The sequence below is a fragment of the Poecilia reticulata genome, linkage group LG16, assembly GCF_000633615.1.
Source record: "Poecilia reticulata strain Guanapo linkage group LG16, Guppy_female_1.0+MT, whole genome shotgun sequence".
Classification (NCBI taxonomy): Eukaryota; Metazoa; Chordata; class Actinopteri; order Cyprinodontiformes; family Poeciliidae; genus Poecilia; species Poecilia reticulata.
This window is the reverse complement of record NC_024346.1, coordinates 32,007,485-32,029,289: the sequence shown is the minus strand read 5'-3', so window position 1 is coordinate 32,029,289 and position 21,805 is coordinate 32,007,485. Positions and strand designations below refer to the sequence as shown.

The window sequence follows — 21,805 nt, the reverse complement described above, 5'->3', positions numbered from 1 at the left end:
ATCAGACTTTTGCGTATTAGAAGATATAAACGAAAAAGAGCAAGAAACCAAAACGTTTTCCAAACTCACTTTTCATTTTTCCATACTATTCAATAAATTGCAAACTTTTCCAGATTTGTGTGTGTGTGTGTGTGTGTGTGTAACCTAAACCTGTAAAAACACACGTGGGCTAATTTTAGCTAACAGACAACATGAACGACATCTGCAGGCCTGTGGGTGGCGCTGTGGGTTAGCCGCAGCGAATAGAGACTTTTTCCTCCCATGTGAATCATCAGTATTAAAGCCAAACCACCGCGGCTGCCTCCTGGAAGAAGCCTGATTACTGTGCCGTGTGTGTGTGTGTGAGAGAGAGAGAGAGACAGTGTGTGTGTTTGGGCTGTGATTGGGTAATCTGAATGCAGATCTGGGAGGAGTGAGCGGAATAACAGAGAGAATAAGAGAGGTGGGGATAAAAAAAAAATAAAAAAAAGGGTTGGTCCAAAGAGAAGAGCCGCAACAAGAACCATGTCTCTGACTCCGAGCGCATCTGCCAGCCTGCAGCCAGCAAAGATGAAAAAAGACGAATCCTTTCTGGGGAAATTAGGAGGAACCCTGGTCCGGAAGAAACGGGCTAAAGAAGGTGAGTCGGTTTAGAGTTTTTCCTGCTTTAAGGCGTTTTTGTTGTTGTTGTTATTGTAATAAGTCCTCTTGTGTTTCTGTCCATGGTGCTGCAGTCACAAGAGTAGGCACGTTGTTTAAAACGCAAACACAGACGGGTTTTGATGGCGGTGAAGCTGCTAAAAGTTAACACTTCTCTGGAGGGAAACATGGGAGGCATCTATTTATATAAACAAAGACTTCATAGACGGCAAACTCCTCTGGCATTCAACATGAGGTAAAGATGTATAAATAGGTCAGATCCTCAGAGTGACCTGTTACAAGAATGCCTTTTGATAAAGATGAAGATTATTAACTTGAAGCAGTCTTTATTTTTCTTCTATTATTCTGTGAGTTTAAGCAGCTATTTTTATGTCCTTAATCCACAGAGCAGTTTGGTCAGAAGGACAGCTGCAAAGGTTTATCAACCTCAAGCTGTGTGTGTGTGTGTGTGTGTGTGTGTGTGTGTGTGTGTGTGTGTGTGTGTGTGTGTGTGTGTGTTTTCTCACAGCCATGTGTTTGCAATTTCCATTAGAGCAGACCCACCGGGAGGAGGTCAGAGACATTTTAATTGTTTTAGGAGGAACCCTGGATTCCAGGCTTCACCTTTCAAGGAGAATGTTCTCTCATTTGAACTTCTCTTAATGGATCAGGCAATGAAAAACCGCTTTTGTGCCGTTTAATCTTTTTTTCTTCCCCCATTTAATTTTTGCAAAGATGCTCACAATGTTGGGTTTAAAAGTGCAAACATTCCTAACGTTTAAGAAAAAGGCCATTTTCAGAAAGGTTTTAGAGGTTTTGATGTGAAGCTCAACGGTTTTTGAAATATCTAAATTGTAAGATTTGAGGAGACTGTGAAAGAAAGAGAAAAGCTCCTGGTTGTTCTTCGTCTGAAATAAAATCACCGTTGCCTAAGTTCAGATAGTACCTGATAGTTACAACTCATTACGATCATTTCTGATGTTCAAAAATTAAAATAGATGTTAATTTACGAAGAATTGAGTCGTACAATTGATATAAATAACTAAGAGGTGATCTCACCTCAAGCTGTTCTATGTGGATCCAACCAGCAGTTTAATCATCTGAAACGGCACGTAACTTCAATGATTTCAAAATAAAGAGTTTTGTCTAATCTGACTTGTGTTTCAAAACCAGTTTTGATGTATGTTTGGGATCGTTTTTCAACTTTAACACTTAGCGAGTCATCGTCCAATGACGTCAGTTTAACATCCACACAAACTTTGATCTTGTCACCCACTCAAAAAAAAGGGATTTCCAAATCTATGTATGCTGTAATAGATGTTGCTATTAATAGATGTTATTAATAGATGTTGGGAGCATCATGTTTATCTCTAGTGGTTCTAGTGATCAGACAGGATGACTGCCTCAAAAGTCTTGAGCTTCACTTTAGTTCAGTAGCTATGGATTAATAAAACCCCAGTAGGGAGTCCAACAGGACGGTGATCGTAAGCAGATATAAAAACTAAGTTTGGGAGGGATAACTCAGGCTAATATTAAGCTTCTTTAAATGAATTTGACATTAAAGCTGTGGAAAATTTATAGACTGTGCTTAAAATTTAGGTCGGAGCCAAAAAAGGTCCAATATCCAACCTGAAGTATGCCAGAAGTTTCACGACTGCTACAAAAAAAGTTCGGTTTCTCTTTAAGGATATGTATCTATGCTATACTTTAACTCCTTAACTTGTTTTTCTTCTTCTATAATAATACACACAAAAAAAGCAAGAAGTCAAAAATGAAAATGGACGATGAGTGCAGATGTTTTCACCATGAAAGCACCTGATGCGTTCTGCCAACCTTTTCTCTGATTTAAATCTGTTTCCGATCTCAATTTGACCAACCAGTTGAGTGCGCACCACTGATGCTGGTGATGTTTTTCTTCCTCATACCCAGGATCTTATCAGAAGTTTCTCGCCACCACAAGCTGGATCTATGTCTGCTTCATGAAAGTAGAAGTGCTTCCTTGGAAGACCTCACAAATTGTAGCTGATAAAATGCTCCAGTCAGAAAAGCTACGAACATGCATCAGCTTTAACGATGACTTCTTCTACAAATGTATTGAGATTCTCAAATGTAGTTTCTTAAATCCTCGGTTTGTCGTGTTTTCGTGACACTAGAAAGCAATGGAGTGCAAATGAGCCAAGGTATTTAAAAATGCATAAGAGTAAGTAGAATAGTTGAAAAAAGAAATCCTGTTCATCTATTTGTAACATGTCACTCTGAACTAAAATTATTCATTCAGATGATTAATAAATATTCATAAAATGTTGTGGAATAAATTAGGGCTGTTGTAAAATAATATTTTAGTAATCGAGTACTCTATAGAATATTTTTATGTTTATCCGAGGAATCTGATCTCTCTCTGCCATTCCTACCGTTCACTCCAAAACCGCCATTCCAACCCCAGAAAAGCTGTCGTAGTCCAACCATCGCACCGCAAACTTCTACAATCCTTACTTATCCCCAAAACACCGCACAATTCAACACCATGCTGCTGGCACTTCACAACAACTCGTAGGCAGAAGTGAGAGCACTGCCCTCCACAAATAATGATCTGGCCGGAACATGGTGCGCTACATAATTTAATGAAGCTTCGAGGCGGATACATTTTCCTTGAGGAATTTTAATACTCGAGGAATCATTTCAGCCCTAGAATAAATAATCCCATACTCTACAAACAGGTTGTAATTCAGCTTCAGAATCATATTTGCCAAAATAATATATATAGTTCAAACAGAAAATATGTTATTTTTATTTTTATTAGACATTTTTTATTTTTATTAGACATTTGTGCCTAATGTCGCTAATTCGCATTGTATGCAAATGTACACTAATTTCAGGTCTAGCAATCAAATTAAGAATTGTTAGTAAACGTATGACAACAAAAACACAAGCAATGTTTTTATTTAAATAATTGAACATAAATCCAGGCAATACGTTTGTCTTAAATTTGTAATATTTGTACGGACCTTCTCATTATCTGCGTGAGATGCACTCACACAGATGATGATCTCAGATCAGTTGAATGTTTAAAGAGACGGTAGCATCGTAGCTTTTGAAAGCAACGTTGCTGGCAGAAGACGGCATGCTGCCGTCCTGGGTGTGGTTCAAAGCCGACACTCAGCAGATGAGTTATGCCGTTAGAAAGGGTTGCCTCATTTTTGCTGAATAATCTCTTTCTAGTGACCACAACATATTCAGTGCTATATGCTTGTTTTACTGTGAAACGGGACAGAACATGTCACTTTTTTTTTTAGAGACTTTCGTCTCTGGTGTTTGACTCTCTCTGTGCGAAGCGATAAGCTGGAAGGAAGTCTGTGTTTCGGTGATGAGATTGGAATCAATTTGTGGGCAGACAGTGGAGTTTGTGAAAACCACAGAAAGCCATGCTGTTAATATTAAGAGAGCACCAGCGGACAAGGCAAGACTATTTTTAATACGCTGCTACTTTAGATTTTTTTTTCTGTGCGATCATGCTACAATACTATGAAACTGACTTTTTAGCCAAAATTATACTGTGAGAATCTCATGATGAACTCAGACCCGCTCAGGAACATAAGGAGAGCTCAGGAATTATAGTTTTATTGTACTTGAACATCTAGGACAATGGTTCAGAACTCCAGTCTTGGTAGGGTGCATTCACTGACCACAAAAATATTGGATATTGGGATTTCTCCTGCATCTTTTAAAATTTCAGTTGGGCCAAATAATGTTCASGTCATATAAAAGCAGCAAAGTTCTCATTCTAAATCCCTTTGTCTACAATTTACAAATGTGTYACCTTTAAGGAAACTAACGAGTAATAATAAGACTGACCACATTTTTATGGATTAAAACCTAAATTTTATGTTTAGCATTAGTGAGCAAGAGTCTCCCCGACTATCCCGTTTTTTTTGTTTTTTTATTTTTTTTTGGGTTGCAACGTTAAAAATGACCAGCATGTGACAAAAAGGGATCTGTGAGCAGAAGCTCTTTTGCTTTACCAAGCTGCCTGCCTCTCATTATTTTAGGTCACATATATTGTTATRCATTAARATATTTACTTTTWAAAGAAACTCWATAAATAGTTTTTTCAGTACGAATCCATGGTCTGCCTGGACAAATATGTTATATAAAAAAAGCGACAGGCACCTTTTCGAGGGCCGCAATTATTTTACAATCAAACAGAACAGCAGCTGATTTTACTAATTACCTCACCTCTTTCTATTTATGGGATTGCTAATCAGTGAGGTGCTGCATCATTGTTGTGAAAGCCTGCAAAGTCTTGGCTGAACACCAGACTGACAGAAGGCAGATGGACAGAAATAGAGAAAGAAAGACAGGACGATGACCAAAAACGAAGACGCAAGTAACGTGTTCATTATTGAGGAAAAGATGGAAATAGTTGGCTGGGAATGCAGCTCTGACAGAGTAGAAAGAGCGCCGAGACTGGTTAATGATGGGGCTCGACCAGTAGGTTCGCTTAAAACCACGGCTGCCATGGTAACCTCTTCACACCGTGACAGAATGTCATCTATTTATCAGGCATTCTGGCTAGGGATTAAGACAAATATTTTAAGTGCAATTTTAGCTTATGCAGGGTTTCTTTAAGACCTTTTTAAGACTATTATGGATGAAATTCAAGACTTGTATCACAACAGAAATGTGCAAAAGAAAACTGTACATTTTATACAGTAGTGCTAAGCTTTGTTGCACAGAATGTACATGTCATCACGGTGAGCCAGTGGCGAAGACAATCGTCCAGCCAACTGGGCATTTACCAATGGTTGATGCAAAAAGCTACCTTGTTAGATAAGTAGCTACCTAGGGAGCTAGTTACTTCTGCTAGTCAACAGAAGTAACTAGCTTCTGTTGACTAGCAGCTAGTTACCATTAGCCTCAACTGCCTCCAATTACAGAACCTAATCTGCATGCAACTCAAACTTTTGCCCGACTTATAAGTCGGACGAGAAAAAAAAATTATATATGCGAGATTAAATAGTCCTGCTACAAGCTTTAAGACCTGTGATCAATGTATGAGGACAATTTGAAATGTATCATTATAAGTAAGACTTTTTAAGGATGCGTAGACACTCTATGTACTCAACAGGTCAATAAAAATCATCATGCATAAAATTAAAAAAAAAAAAAAAAAAAAAAGGTCAAGCGGCCCACCAAAGACTTTGTGGCCCACAGGCAAACCCCCCGCTTTCCCCGAGGAGCAGAGTGGGGAAGTCAGTTCAGATTAACAGAGCGCTGAGAGATAAAAGGGTGAACAGTGAGACATCAAGTGCATGCTCAGAGACAACTTCAAAGCCAGAAGATTCAGATCTBATGACACACAAAGGAAGGATTTATGAGCAGGAAGGAAAACACCAAAAAGAGRACCTTAAAAAGTGAAGGAATGACAGAGTGCAAAGGTTATTAGCTTGATCGAACGCAGGTCTGTCCACTTACCAGGCTTAGAGATGAGCAGAGCCACAGAGGAGTGAGAAATGCTAACTCTTACAGATGCTTTCAGATTTCTCCGTCAGACTTTCTTTTTTAATCTTAGTTAAAGCCCTGGTAGTTCTCAATGAACTTCACATCTTTACAGCTTCCTTCACTCCGAAACAATCACTTGACATGGACGTAATATTTGAAGGTTGCTATGGAGACTGGCTGATCTCTACATTAAACTCAGTGATCTTAGGAGATATGTTTTTTCTCTACATTCCCCATCAGCCTCCTCACTGTGTGTCCTCATAAACAGAAGTGATACTGAGCAGAATGCTCAGTGGAGAATGATGGGGCTGCCGTCGCATCCTGATCATTTTGACACTGTGGTTACACCCTGAATATACAATACAGTGTAGAAATAAACAGACTGGAGGATGGATGGCAACAGCATTGAGTCATTTCACTCTACATGTAAAATGCTTACTTATTTTAGTATAACTTCGTTTACACCGTATACCTAATTTAGCTTCTTACTTGAAAATTAGGTTTTGAACAGTACATGGCAGTCTTTTTTTTATGTCATTATTATTTTACTAAAAGAGGAATTTACTTAATTTGTACCTAATTTCTACTGGATTTAGTTCAGTATTATTTACTAATTCCTGAGCTTGTATTCCAATATTCAGTGGCTTGCACAAATTTATTAGAACCACAAATTTGAATGTATATATTTATTATTTTATGTGGTTGACCAGCACAGTGCTGAGTCATGAAGTGGGAGGAAAATAAGCATTTTTAAGTTTCCAAATAAACATCCATAAATAGTTGTATGCATATTCAGTCCTTTTTAAGATATAAAAAGAACTTTATTAATCCCACTGGGACTTTCCCTCAGGGAAATTGTAGCACATCTACATTGGTACCCTTAAATAAAAACAAGTTACATAATTTAAAGTGTAATATCTGCATTCAGTATAAATTAAGATATTCTCTAAAATGTATTGAGGTTTGTTAGAGAATGTTATACATTACTGTCTTTAAGCAAACATTGCTATAAGTAAACTGTTTTTGACATAATCATACCTTTACAAAACACGGTGGTGGCTGTATCATGCTGTGATGTTTATTTTGCAGAGACTGTTGTATACAAACTCGCATCTTACCTGATGTGAGTTTTTATTGTAATGCAAAAATTGAAAACCATGTCTTATACTTCCACTTCAAGCTTATGCTTGTCGACCCGTCAATCAAAAACCCGATGGGGAAATATTAGAAGCTGCAACATGATAAAACGTGGAAAAGGTAATTTGCAGGGAACTGTAATCACACCTTCGTTAAACAGAGCAAACATATTACGTCACGGGTTTAATTGTACTAGTTGTTACAAAACATAAACCTGTTCCATTCAGTTTGAATGGTGATCAGAGTTGGATTTAGATTTCAGACTTCATTGCGAACATCTAACATGTTGTTGTTGAAACGTCGTCTCACTTCCTCAAACCTTGACGGATCAAACGGAAACAAACCCTTTTTATCAGGAGCAGAAAATAAACAGATCAACCTTTTTAAAAAGAAAAAAAAAAGTTTCCCACACACAGATAACGGGGGAAAAAAAGCTAAATGAATTCCAGCTGTGGGGTCTGAAGTGCACAACCCACTCAGACACCATCCTCTCCTTTCTGCTGTTACTCACCGATTCCTGACTGGATGTAAATAACCGGCGCTATATTTAAGCGGCCGTCTGTCTGTCTTCTCCGTACTACGGCCTTATTTATATCCTCCCCTGTGCACCTCAGTCAAGCGGCTCTTTCCCAGCCGGAGGAGGTCGATTTCAATCTGCTTAACGCCGTTGTTTATGATGCACACAGATTAGAAGCAGACCGTCTCTAATGCAAAGGGAACCTCCCTGCAGTGGTTTTGATAAATCGGCGTCATTTAACCCAGTCGTCCATGTAGAAAGAAGCTCCTTTCTTGGCTTCTGTTGGTCCAGAAGATTAATGTTCATGGCTGCGAGCTTTGTGTGTATTAAATTAAAACAAGTGGGTTAACAGGAACAGTCACAGCCCAGCTGGTTATACGAAGATATTCACGGCACTGTTCTCATGCACAGTCGATTTGCTCGTTGTAACTAGCCCATGAAATTTGCAGCAAGCGTCATTATTCACTGATATAACGCGTGTTGTGAGCGTGAGAACACCCCACACTCGGGTCTGAATTTGTGATTCAAGTACGCAGACATGTTATGGTGCGTTTTTAAAGCACAAACAGCTGCTGAATGCAGAAAATGCCTCTAGAAATAGAATTTTCTCTCATCGTTTTGGCGCCCCCTCCTGCGCGGCGCCCCTATGCAGAGCCACTTGTTCTGGCTGCAGTGACATCAGTTTTTCACATTTACCTGTGGTTGTTCCTCAAAGTGCACCAAGTCTCCACATCCCAGAGCCGACCTGTGCGCTCTCACCTAATTGCCTCCGGCATGGTGCGTGTCCCCTTCCTGTCTCACACACACGCGCACACACCCCCTCCTCTGATGAACCTGTCTGGTAGCTGCGCCGCAGAGGTGGGGTGGAGAGCTGTGACAGAAATAAACACGTGATGACACCCCTGCCTCTGCTCAGTTGCACCGATCGCAACTTACTCACACACACACACACCCTGCACACAAATACTCTCAATATTTAATACCGTTCTCATTCTGTGACTAGTTCCTTCGCTTGCTCGCTGGCTCCCAGGAGGATCCGGAGTGTGTGTTTCTTTTGGGGGGGTAAAAGGGGACATGGCTGGGCTGCTGTGTGGGACTAAAAGGAAGAAGCAAGGTAATCTGATTTTGTATTTTTTTTTAAATTATTGCTGGACTATTAGGAACTTGGAAGTGGAAATGGGGAAGCGGGAGCCGTCAGTGCAGCCTTGGTTAAATGTCAGCTGTTAAGAGGAATCAGCAGCGCACTGCTTGAGTAAATGAGTTTGTTTTTTTTTTTCTTTAAACATTACGATTATTCAGATGCACCCCACATGGTTCAAAGCAGCAGTAATGCAGTGAGATGGACACGCAGGCAGGAAGCAACAATTAGGAGGAATTTTGGTCAGTCTGATGTGTAATTACTAAGCTAACTGCTGATCTATAGTACGATTAAAGGCTCGATGAGAGGGCTGGAGCAGATAGTAAATCTTTGGGGAACCTTCTTCTCCGGCTAATTCTGTTTATCTTCTCATAAGTCACCGCTTTGAGGTCGTATTACTGTTCTAGCTGTGCTATAAACACACTCCGGTTTGTTCCCTTTGACGTCCGTCTCCTCCTCCTTTGCCCTTCCAGGCTCTAGGAATAATCCAGGACTTGGATGAAACGATAGATTTGGAAGCATTGATTGCGGTTTAGCCTGTTGCAGGTTGTGCAAATTGAAAAGCGGGAGGAAAAAAAGCATTATGGCCATTAGGAGCAAGAAAGCCTTTAAATCTTCTGGAGTATCGCCGCAGTCCGTGTCCAAACGTGCCAACAGAAATATATTCTGCTTAAAGATGGATTCACACGTGTCAAGAGTTTGTTTTTCCATGAAGAAATTTTGAAGTCATTGCGCTGCTTCCACTACCGAACAAATCCAAGGTTACAGAGAAGGTTTTCTTCTTGTTGTTGTTGATAGATTGGGCAGTAAATGTCAAGCAATCTGTTCTAAAAAAAGGAAGTAAGAAATATGAGAAACTTTTGGAATGAAGCTCAGAGCCGAAACCAGAATAAACATTTGTCAAGTGCCCAACAAGCAAGGATGTAAATGTGATGCAAAACTAATGAGTTTGGAGATCCACATCAGGAAGAGTGTGCAAATTTCACCAGATACAGTATACTCTATTCAGTTCATTTAACTTCTACTCTCACTGGTCACTTTATTGGGTAATCCCAGTGGTAGAGCTCTTTTTAAAAATAATTTATTTTAGGATCCCCCATCACATATATGTCAGCTGCACATCACTGCTTCACCGGTTCCAACGCATCACACAGATCCTTTATTGGACTGGGATCTGGTGACTGCAGAGGCCGCAAGGAATCCATCGTCATGTTCAAGAGACCTGCTTGAGCTGATTTGAGATTTGTGACATGGAGCATTGTCCTGCTGGAAGTAGCCATCAGATGAGTACACTGTGGTCATAAGAGACTGTGGTACACTATGGTGTTTAAACGCAGTCAGTAGCCTACTACAAACTCTAGTTCGTTTACCCGGAACGTTTGGTTCATTTGGGGAGGTGTGAATACGTAACTGAACTCTGATGTTAACCAAAAAGGTAAATTCTGGTCTCGGTTCGTTGAAGTGAACTCTGGCGCAGTTCGAATGTATATGTGAACCGGAGACCGCTCCGAATGCTTAAAGCGGACTACAGCACAGGGCATTCTGGGTAAATGCAACCAAAACAAACCATTGCTAGTGGGAGAAATGACTTGTGATCTTTTACAAAAACAAGAGGAATCCTACAATCCTGCTGCTGTACATGCCTCCTTCAGGTGGTATCCTGTATGCCTTGGCTGTAAATCAAAGTCAAATCAAATTATATTTGCATAGCACATTTCAGCAGCAAGGCATTTCAAAGTGCTTTACATAATTTAAAACGGAAACACGGAGTCATGTAACATTGAATAAACGGTAAAAAGTAGAGGGAGATAAAAAAAAAAGTGAGCGATTTCTTTGAGTCCCTATTGCCTAACATAATCTCTGCCCATTCTCCTCTGACATTAATATGCTCTTTCTTCCCAACCATTTTCTATAACCCAGCAGTGTGAAGGTCCCAGTAGATCAGCAGTGTCTGCAGTACCTCAATTTGTGTGATTGGCCAATTTGCTATTGGTGCCAACAAGCAAACAAACCGGGGTCGATAAGTGCATCTCCATTAATTTCTTTAAGACAATTTATTTTCTATTATCTGTGGAGAAGCAACATTCAGTTTTTATGCTCCATTAATCTGGTACAACTTCCAAAAAACTGTAAAACTGCTGAAACCCTGATGAATTATTTTTCTCACTTAGAGTTGCCTTTGATTCATAATAACAGGAACATTGATTAATCGATATTTTTGATCAGCGGTCAAATATATTTGGAGCATTTCGACGATGACTTTTCACAAGATCTAAAGTTTACTGCTGCTTCATAATCAGTTTCTGCATTACGTTTTCGTGATGTAAAGCACTTTAAAACGCCTCGTTGTTGAAATGTGAATATTTAATTTGTATTTCACACAATTGGTGAAGCACCAGTAAATAAGTCAGTACCATTGTACTTTATACAAAGTGAATACTTTGGAATTCCTCCATCTTACACTGTCATAACGATCCCCTACAGTCAATATCTACTCCACAAGTTTATTCTTTTTTTCTTTAAAATAATTTTCTTGGCTCTACCTGACAGTGAGTGGAGGGAAGTGGGACGATGTTGGGTTGTTGGCAAGTTGAGCACGCAGGCTTAAAATGACACTACCTTAGCCAATCAGAGCAATCGTTTATAGTACATGATTGGGCTTGAGTTTAATGCTTAATCACAGTAGCCACATGAAGAGGATCTACATGCTATGTGGTTAGCTCATTAGTGTGCAAGAAGAGCTGAAATGGCCAACGTGTGAGTTCTGGTGTAATTTAGAATGTGTTCCCGTTTTCTCGCCAATCCTCTCTAAATGCAAACGCTGTGTGTTAATTAAATCCTCTGGATGTGTGTGTGTAATGCAGCAAACCTCAGCTGAAAGTAAATCAACCTGCAGGCTGAACCCCAGTACTCAGCTGTTTTGATTGTGACAAACTGGAGCTTTTTTTATTTTTTTCATATTTTGTTATGTTATAAGCAGAAAGCTTAATGTTTGCCCCCCGAGTCAGTCAGCCGCAGAACCGTCTTTTACATCAAATCAATTACAGCTACAGGTTTTTGGGGGTAAATCTCCAGATTTGCACATTTCAAAACTGAAATTGGTTTGATATTCAGTCACACTGAATAAAGAGCATCTGCGAAAAGCAACTCTCAAATCCTGCCACAGATTCCCATTTGAACTCGGATCTGAACTTTGACTGGACCGTTTTAAGACGTTAACACGCTTTTCTCTAAGCCGTCGCATCACAGCACCGGCTCGGACTCTAAACTTCATTTTCATAAACAGTATTTTGGTTTGACTTCATCGAACACGGTATAATAAAAGAAAAAACAAAGTTGTATACACATTATATTTACACGTTCGAAGGAGAAAGTAGAAGTTATTTTTACTTATTTGTAATTGTTTAAATTGCAGAAAACATTCAATGTGACTGTATATTTTATTAAATAAAGAAGTTCAATATTTGATTCCATTTTTTTCTACGTTGTTACATTTTTGTTCTGTACTCTTAATGATTTCAGTTTGTTTTCACCTTAAATTACACTTTTAATTTCTCTTGCTAATTTTTAATGCATGCTTGCTTTAAAAAAAATCGTCCTGATTTCTCCCCGTTGTTTCCGTCCCACCAGTGAGCGATCTCCATGAGGAGGGGAAGAACGCCATCAACGCACCGCTGCTTCCTTCAGCAACAGAAATCCATCCGGAGGACACTCTGCTGGGTATGAACGCTGTAAACGAACCATTTGGACCTGAAAAGCACCTCACACTTGCGTGCAGTTCTGTTAAATTTAGCGGTGGGTTACGGTTGGATGCTTACTGCTTCCAGTTCTTCAGACTGATTTCTGAAGGCAGTGTGTCAGAGGGTATTCAGGCCTCAAAGGTCAAGAAAATGACTCTGCTGAAACTGTTTGACAGCGGAGAAGGAGGAAGTGAAAGTGGGTGGAGTGCGGATGCCCTTGAACTCTGTAAACCGTGAAATCATCTCTGATGCATCTGAGAGGAAAGACTTGTCTCATTGATGGCTGTGAAGCTGTTTTTTTTTAAGGAAAACCTGTCATCATATTTATAAACTATTAATCTCACCGGTGAGAAAAGAAAAATTTCTTATTTGAATAAAAAGTTGTTATACTTTATTTAACTCATGTTTTCTGATTATAGTTTTGACATTGTTTTTCCTCGCAGAAGAAAATGCTGAAAGGATCATGCTGGACCCCACGTCAAGGGAAAACCCTAAATTTAAAGATCTCGTGAAGGTAAATGAGACCGAATGGGATTTTGTGCAGCGAAACAAAAGCTGAATATGTTCAGAGCAAAACAAAATACCCCAATCGTGCGAACGGGATCACGCAGGTGCTGATTGACTGGATCAACAGCGAGCTGGAGGAGGAGAGGATCATAGTGAAAGACCTGGAGGAGGACTGCTACGATGGGCAAGTGCTGCAGAAGCTGTTCGGTAGGAAATGGTCACATGTTTAACAGTTACAGAAAAAAGAGAATAAAACCTGAGAGGAGGTTTTATTCTCTGGTAGACTGCGTTAAGGCTCCTTTCAGTCATGCTGGTTTTCATTTCTGTTCTAAAAATGTAAAGTAGATTCATTTCTTGCTGTTCTGTTTGCCAGATGGGCACTAACAAGTCCTGGCTCCTGAAACAACAGCACAATTAGCCCCAGGATTTCTGGAAACCATTTAATTTGGAAAACTGGCAACCTGAAGTTCAAATAAATATTCTTCTCATTCAGTTAATGCATTAGCAGCTCTATTCGATTGTCTGCTGTGAAAAAATGTGATCTGTTTTAGGATGTAAAGCACCAGCATGTTTAACAGCATCACCATATTTGTCTTTTCTATAAAATAAAGGTTTCAGAAGAAAGTCAGATATTAGTAACCGTTTATCCTCTTTTTTTACCCAAAGAATTTTATTATCTTTTAGCATGAAGAATTTTTTTCCCCCTTTTAAAGCACTAAACAAAGTTTTTTTTTACATTTTCATTCGTGGGGATACATTTTTAAATATTTGTTTTAAAAACAAATTACTTGCATATATTCAGTCAAAGCTATAAAACTTATTTTTAAGCCGAAAGAGTCTAGATTCAAAAAGTTGCTCAGCATTTCTGATTGGCTGGTTGTCCGTGTTGGTTGTCAGCTTTTTTTTGTGTGCACTTACACAAGTTGGCCAGCAGGTGGCTTTGTATGGAATGTCACTCTAGTCCTAAGAGTCATATAGCATAACACCCAGCTATTTACACGTAAACAAATGGCTTGTGACTAGCTGTCTATTTTAGTGAACAAGAAGTATGAAAAGAACTCTGTGTGGTTCTTGGTGATGAACACAAAACAGGAAGTATGTTCACATTTAAAGCCAAATGATCTTCAGCTGTTACCAAGACATCTTTTGGATAGCTATGTGGGATTTTTGCCCCATTTCAAACTCCATCCTTCTTGCACCTTTGTTGCATTTGTTCAATGCAACAAAAGACTTTGTTGCATTGAACAAATGCAACAAAGTCCTTTGTTGCATTTGTTCAGCTGCTGGCTACTCTTTATGTGCAGTAATATTTGAACGGACACAGATGAGCTCGGACTCCTAAACCTCTCCCTTTGTCCGTCGGTGACAGAGAAACTGTCGGGTCGGAAGCTGAACGTAGCGGAAGTCACCCAGTCGGAGATCGGACAGAAGCAGAAGCTTCAGACGGTTCTGGAGGCCGTCAACAACACGTTGAGGCCTCACGGCTGGACGCTGGAGTGGAGTGTGGACTGTGAGTTCGACACCCTTTTCAGTCCCTGACTTGAAGTCAACGCACAAAATGTATACGTACAATTTTAATGTGTGACACTTAGTCCTGTCATAATAACTAAAGTTTCTGGATGATTAATCGTCCCAGACGTTATCGCGATAAACAGTAATATAGTTGTTTTGAGACAGTTTGCCAGTAACACAATGATAATAATGGCACAGCAATGCAAGAACACATTCTCAAAGATCAATAAACTTTAAATTGTAATTAACTTTTATCACTGGAACTGGAAGACATTTTAAATATCCAAATAAATAAAAAAAAACCCAACAGAAACAAGTAATAAAATGAGTGATGAAGTCTCTGGAAACAAAATTATCCTTCAGAAAAAGGTTTAGCTGAGACCAAAACTCCAATTTGAAGACTTTTACTATCCAACTTTTGGTAGGAAGAGAAAAACGATAAATCGTGAAATTGAGTTTGTTTTAATTTATGATGCGATAATTTGATTTATTGATTATTGTGGCAGGCCTAGTGAAACTGGTTAAACACAGCTGAGTGTCTTCATTTTTAAAATGACGAGTATTTCCTTCAAAACACAGTTGGGCAATACCAGTATCACAAAGAACTTCCTAGATAGATACGCTTCACTGCCAAACGTATTCACTTGTCTGTCTTCACACAAACATCCCGGATGAACTCGAGTAACATCCCATTAGTGATCCATAACGTATATTATGATGCCTGCCCACCCGTTTCCCACCATTTCATCGTCCGTAACGGCTTCAGTCTTTCTGGGAAAGCTTATTTTTCACGAATGTCTGACTATCCTTCCATTTGTGAGATCAGTCACTATGAGAGGCCAGTTAAGCCGTAATGTATTCTTGCTTCTGCATACACTTTCATACTCCCTTTCATGCATCATCATAGTCTTTCCCTAGAGAGTGTGGAGGTGTGTGAGAAAACAAGAATACACGATGGCCTCAACGGTATGAGTTCTTGCATTTTTATGCCATTACAATTATATTACTTGGAAATGGTGTCAAAACAATGTTATCGTTTATCGCAATAAGTTCTGATTATTGTGACAAGTTATCGTCCAGCAAAATTTGCTATTATGACAGGAAACTGAGCAGATGACCAAAACAAGATGTTTGGTTGTTAAAACACGGTGTTGCCATGCAACAAAGCTGTTTGGTTGCCAATACAGTCAGTTGTTGCTAGATGCAAGTTTTTCAGTGAGAGATGTTAGTGAAGCTGAAGAGGGAAGACGTCAACGCTCTACACCTGGGTGTTTATGTCTCCCAACCCATGTTGCTATTGCAGAATTTGGCACATTTTTTTCTGATATTGCACAGCTCTACCCAATTAAATTCATGTCAACATTAACGTGATTTTCTGTTTCATTGTCGTCTCTGCAGCGATTCATTCAAAGAACCTGGTGGCTATCGTTTACCTGCTGGTTGCTCTTGCTATGCACTTCCAGGCTCCCATCAGACTCCCTGAACACGTGACTGTGCAGGTGGTGGTGGTAAAAGTAAGGTTCCAGTCGACTTGCAGAATCACTGAAAGCACTGAAGGCTGAAATATGAATACATTTTGAGTAGTAAAACTATTGATTTAAATGCTTTCTTTCAGTTTGTCTTCAGTATTTCAGTTCAGCTGGTAAAAATGCATGTCTTGCATAGACTCAATGGAGTCTAAGCTAAGCTACTGCTGCTAATACCTTCATGTCTTTCTCCATTTAACTCTGTCTATTGCTGTGACTGATGGTTGTTAACTCTTCTCGATGATTGTGGTGACATTTCTGTATGAAATGTTATGTATGAATTGTGAGTTTTTATTAGCTCTTAGCTGTAATTACTAAAATAAACAGAAATACAGTGAATGACTTGATGTACAATGAATTAAAATTCAACTTTTCACTTTATTCTGTTTATTGAGATGCATTTGCTTTTAAATTGTGCGTCGCGTACCTTACGGCTTGTTTACTGGGATGAAGGTGTAGACGTGTACATTTCTCACCGTAAGAATGGAAATCTCAACGATGCTGTTGATGCTCTTTGAGCGCCCCCAAGTGGTTATTCTGCTCATGTCTGTTCAGGCGTTGGGCATGAGATGAGTTGACAGATCCGCATTAAATGAGATGAAGTGACGTCAATAATGGGTCATTGCTGCTGTGACATTTGCATAATTTCTGGTGCAGAATTTTTTGTTTTTACATATAGAAAAAGAATTACGTATGTGACGGTATCAAATGTCCAGAAAGGTGAACCTAGAGAGCCAGTTCCAGAAATATCTTCATACTCTTAACTATACGGAATAGTGTGGCCGAGGCGTTGACATTAGAAGCAGAAACAATGTTCCTGAAATTAAAACTGTGGTTGATATTTTCCTTATCTGCAACATGAGTTACTCTCTGAAGTCTCAACTTTTATTTGTGTTCATGCAGAAGAGAGAAGGAATCCTGCAGACTGCTGTCGTGGCTAAAGAACTGACCAGCACCACAGAGTAAGAGCTACCAAGACACATTTATGAGCCTTATTGGAAGAGCTTGTTGCCTGCAGCTGAGGAACAAACAAATTAATCATCTAATTTCTCTCATTTGCTTTTTTTTTTGTTGCAGAATGATGCTGGGGCGATTTGGTAAGTTAAAGAAACCCAAAACGTTGTGTAAAAAGCTCAAACAACTAGATTGTCTTGGTAACAATTTGAATTTATCTTGTTTTGGTTCTTCTTAAATGTTAAACTAGAAGTGAACACATGCTGCTTCAGTCACAGATAAAAAAAACAAAAAACATCTTCAATCAGATAAGGATAAAACCTTTGAGTCATCACCAGTCGGTGTTTGTACCTCCTTCAAGTTGTTTTCCTTTCCAGCAGAGCGGGATGCGTTTGACACGTTGTTGGATCATGCGCCCGACAAGCTCAACGTTGTAAAAACGGTAATAAGATCTCAGCTGAACATTAGATGTCGTTTCTAAAGCTATGTTTTTATTAAAGAATGTTTTGTAAAAATGCTGAATGGCTTTGGGATTTTCCCTTCAGTCCCTCATCACCTTCGTGAACAAACATCTGAACAAGCTGAACTTGGAGGTCACTGAGCTGGAATCTCAGGTATCTTATGGATATATTTTTAAGATCACATCCTATCCAAAAAGTCGTGTTATTTATATATTGTCAATATTTTAAAAAATATATATCGTGCATTACAGTTTAACTGATTTCTTTCCGTTATTCTTTTGACTGGATGACATTTTTAAAGTGAATCCCTTCATGATGCGTTATGTTTAATGTGTCTGTCTATTATACATATTTATAAGATGTTTGTATTTCCTTAGTTTGCTGATGGAGTGTACCTGATTTTGCTGATGGGGCTGCTGGAAGACTATTTTGTCCCTCTCTACAACTTTTTTCTCACCCCTGAAAGCTTTGAGCAGAAGGTTGTCTCACTTATAGAAAACTAGAAATTATAGATTTACATCTATTTTTTAGATGAGAAATATTAATTGCCAGCTTTGCTCCCACTTAGGTTCACAACGTTTCATTTGCCTTTGAGCTGATGCAGGACGGAGGCCTGAAGAAACCAAAAGCAAGGCCAGAAGGTATTCCACCATTTCACCGCCTTAATATTACTGCAGATCAGAACTAAATTCTCCTTAAAAAAACAACACAATTTTAATGCCAAATAACACAAATTACATGAGTTTAACTAAAATAACTTAATATTTACTGGAGTAGTATAAACTATACCTGTTCTAATGGAAATCTGGTTTATATTAAAAAGCACAACTTTTAAGTATGGCGGAGAAACAGTGATGCTGTGGCCCCATTTCTGCAATTTGATCAAAATTTTATGGCATCTTGGACTCTTTTTTTTCTTATAGGGTCAACTTTTTGTATTACCCACTGAATAAATGTGGAAAATGTTTCACTAAATTAAAAGATTTCTGTACTTTAAGGTTGTTTTTTTTTGTTCCTTCTTTACCAGAGAAGTCAGTGAGTGTACAGGAAGCTGTTATTACCATGATCGTCCAGCAGGTGGTGACCTCGGCCTAATCTGACACCACTTGGTTAATATCCGGCTGAGCTTCTCACCCTGCTTATATAAAAGATGGCACCTCAAAACTTGGATATGACCAACTGTTATCATGTAGACTTCATTTTTAGATTTACAGTCATAAGTATAAACCTTATAATTATTTATAAGATCTTCTGATGTCATTTCGCTCTATGCAGCCATAATGTAAATGTCCTTTCTCTTTCTACAAACAAATCACTACTCAACTCTGTTCCCAACATTTACACTAATTCAGCTCATTCCAGCTCCTGCAATCTCAGCTGCTGTGATTATCTTTCATCGCAAGGTTGATTATAGGCAACAAATGAGACCCGGAACAGAGAAACGCCGACGTTAGGGTGCTAAAAGCAGGCTTCGTGCAGCAACACTGCTGTTATCTGACTGGCCTCCTGGTTAACCCAGACCCAGTTCGAATGATTAATTCAGTTTAGTGGCTTATGTCGCACACTGCGACACCTCCAAAAAAGATCAGAAACCTACTTTGTGCTCCCGGAATCCTCAGCCAGGAGTAATGCATCATACCATAATCATTTGTGAATTCTTGAGGATCTATTTTAGGCTGCGGCACTGTTCCAGAAAATTGCAAATGGCTGCTCGAAGGAAAGCAGTCCGAGGCTTTTCGCGCGCCAGACTCGAACAAGAACCTTCATGAAAGGGCAATCTAAAAGTAATTATCTCAATTGGTGCTTATGTTTCCTGCAGATGTGGTCAACCTGAACCTGAAATCCACCCTCAGAGTCCTCTACAATCTGTTCACCAACTACAAAAACTCTGACTGAACCCGTTTCCCTGGCAGTACTCTGGTCAGAGTAACTCTGAACACGCCGTAACGTCGTTAGCTCGGGCTAACGTCGTTACGGTCTGGGCTCTGGAGGACGCCACCTGGGACTTAGAGACATCATTATCTGCAATCCGAAACCCCCCGAAGGAAAGGACAGAACAAGGCTCTGAACGTTCTTCTTTAATCATCTCCAAATGTCAGTATTTATTTATTCCTTCCTCGAAAGTTATCTGCGACTTAAGAAGCAGGGCGACCTTTATGCTCTGCATTTGAATACAGCCGTCATGGGAAAATGACGACGCTGGAGAATGTTTGTGCTAAAGTGAACTAATTGCCTTCAGTGCTGAATATTTTTGCTGATATTTTCAGAACGTGTCTGGATCGTGGAATTTTTAAGCCGTTAAAATGAAACTGAAATTTGAGATAAAAATGTTTTTTCTCTTTTTTTAGTTGCAAAAAAAGCCAGAATCAGAATAGAAAAGCTTGTTGTATATTAGCTCTTATATTTGCTTAGCTTACGCAAGAATTAAACCGTTAACTCTGTGAGACGTACGAGATGCAAAGCAGTCTGTTCAAAACTTGTACTGTATGTTGTAAAAGTATGTGAATGTAATAACTGTCCTTTAAAACTCATATTTAATTAAAAATAGTACAATCAAGGCAAATCAACTTAAAAAGCTGGGTTTTTTTATTGTTGTTGCCGTTTTGTTTTGTTTTTTTTCTTTTGGATAAAATTTTACAACTTGGTAACATATATGGGGTCAAAAATGACTGCCTAGGTCCAAAAGTATTTGGGATAACATACATGTGTCGAAATTAACGTTTATATTCTCTGAAATAAGCACAAACATGACTCTCCCGTTAAAAACCTCTTATCTGTTCAAGACGACTTCTTAGTATCATTTTTGCTTAAAGTTTTTGCTTTATCTACAAAACATTGCAGGGCTACTACTACTACTCATCTTGAACACAAAAACGTAAAGAAGATTAAAACGTTTGTCACCGTTTCTGGACTCAATATACGGATAACAAAAGAGACTGAGAAAATCAATTCCTCACGAAATACATCAAACTGTATTCTCTTGCCAGAAAATAAGGGGGATCCACCAGATTGTTTAAAGCACAAAATTCACAGCTGATTGCCAAGTAAAGCTGAATATTTTACACAGTCATGAAGGCATCATTAATGCTAAGTTTTACAGAAACATTTGCTGCGACGCAGGCAGAATCATTAAGGCAAGGCTTTGTTTATTTCTGCAACAGTGACACACCAGAGTTAAACACTGCAAAATAAGGCTCAACTGATAAATGTCAAATATTTCAGATGAATTAACAACATAATAAAAACGATATTTTTGATGTAAAGGAAAAACTACAAACTTTTGACAAACGTGTGCAGAGTTGAAAACTCAACTCCAAAATTATACCAAAGATGAACCCAATACAATAATTGACTCGAAGAAGAAAAAAAACACGTTAAAGGAGCAAAAATAGGACAAAAAAAAGAAGAGAAACCTAATTACATTTCTTTTCAGCTCTCGCATCCACAGACTTGTCAGGATGAGACTTTATGCAACACAGACGTGTTTCTCTGCTGTCGGAGGATGTAGGAATGCCTCAGTTTGAAATTTTCTACTTAAATAATTAGTCATGCTAACATAATCACAATAATTTAGGCTTGGCAGATGCTGTCAGACAAGCTAATGCTGTTTATCTGTGTAGCTCTGAGAACAAACACTAAATGACTGGATACTGTTTTTTGTTCTAGTTTCTGAAGTTTTATAAGCTTTTTCTAGAATGCTAGAAACATAGTATGGTCTTGCAATTCTGCAAATATCTTCTCTAAGATGAGATAATCTATATCTCCTAGATGCTAGCTGTTCATTAGCATCTGTCTTGCCAAGGCAGATATCACCCTAACAACATAATAAAAACGTCCTCATTCCTGCTAAAATTTCAGGTTTTTGTGAAGGAAAAAAATGAGGCAATGATAATAATTTTCTAAATCTTTTCAAAGAAATAACTAAATATGTGTCCCTCACTTCTGAATGTAACAAATCTGCCAAAAGGAAGCATGATTTAAAAAAAAAAAAAAAAAAGGAAACACCTTTAAAACAAACACTGGGATTTAATTTCTATTTCCAGTCTGCATCCCTCAGGATAACATGGTAATATTTGCCCCAACTCCTGAGGGGCTGTGAGAACATTTCCTGTGTCTCCACAGATTTCAGATTTTTAGCTCGTCTCCCATGAAGTCGCTGTTTTGTTGACTTGGACGTACACTTGGATCAGGAAATT

The 21,805-nt window shown here is 38.8% G+C and overlaps 1 protein-coding gene across 3 annotated transcripts; it reads left to right on the top strand.

The window, feature by feature from the left end:
* The first annotated feature begins 278 nt into the window (after positions 1–278).
* On the top strand, positions 279–20,184 carry parvb (parvin, beta). 3 transcript variants are annotated; one of them, XM_008432773.2, is made up of 13 exons: positions 279–619; positions 12,540–12,629; positions 13,093–13,163; positions 13,261–13,363; positions 14,526–14,666; positions 16,067–16,182; positions 17,098–17,156; positions 17,272–17,291; positions 17,529–17,590; positions 17,694–17,762; positions 17,987–18,088; positions 18,178–18,250; positions 19,429–20,184. In XM_008432773.2, exons 1-13 carry the CDS (start codon positions 505–507, stop codon positions 19,503–19,505), a joined length of 1,098 nt encoding a protein of 365 aa, XP_008430995.1. In that variant the 5' UTR covers positions 279–504; the 3' UTR covers positions 19,506–20,184. The 3 variants fall into 3 exon arrangements, with proteins under 3 accessions (XP_008430995.1, XP_008430994.1, XP_008430996.1); XM_008432772.2 differs by having other exon boundaries at positions 17,526–17,590; XM_008432774.2 differs by lacking the exon at positions 279–619 and adding an exon at positions 8,693–8,885 and having other exon boundaries at positions 17,526–17,590.
* The last annotated feature ends 1,621 nt before the right edge of the window (positions 20,185–21,805 follow it).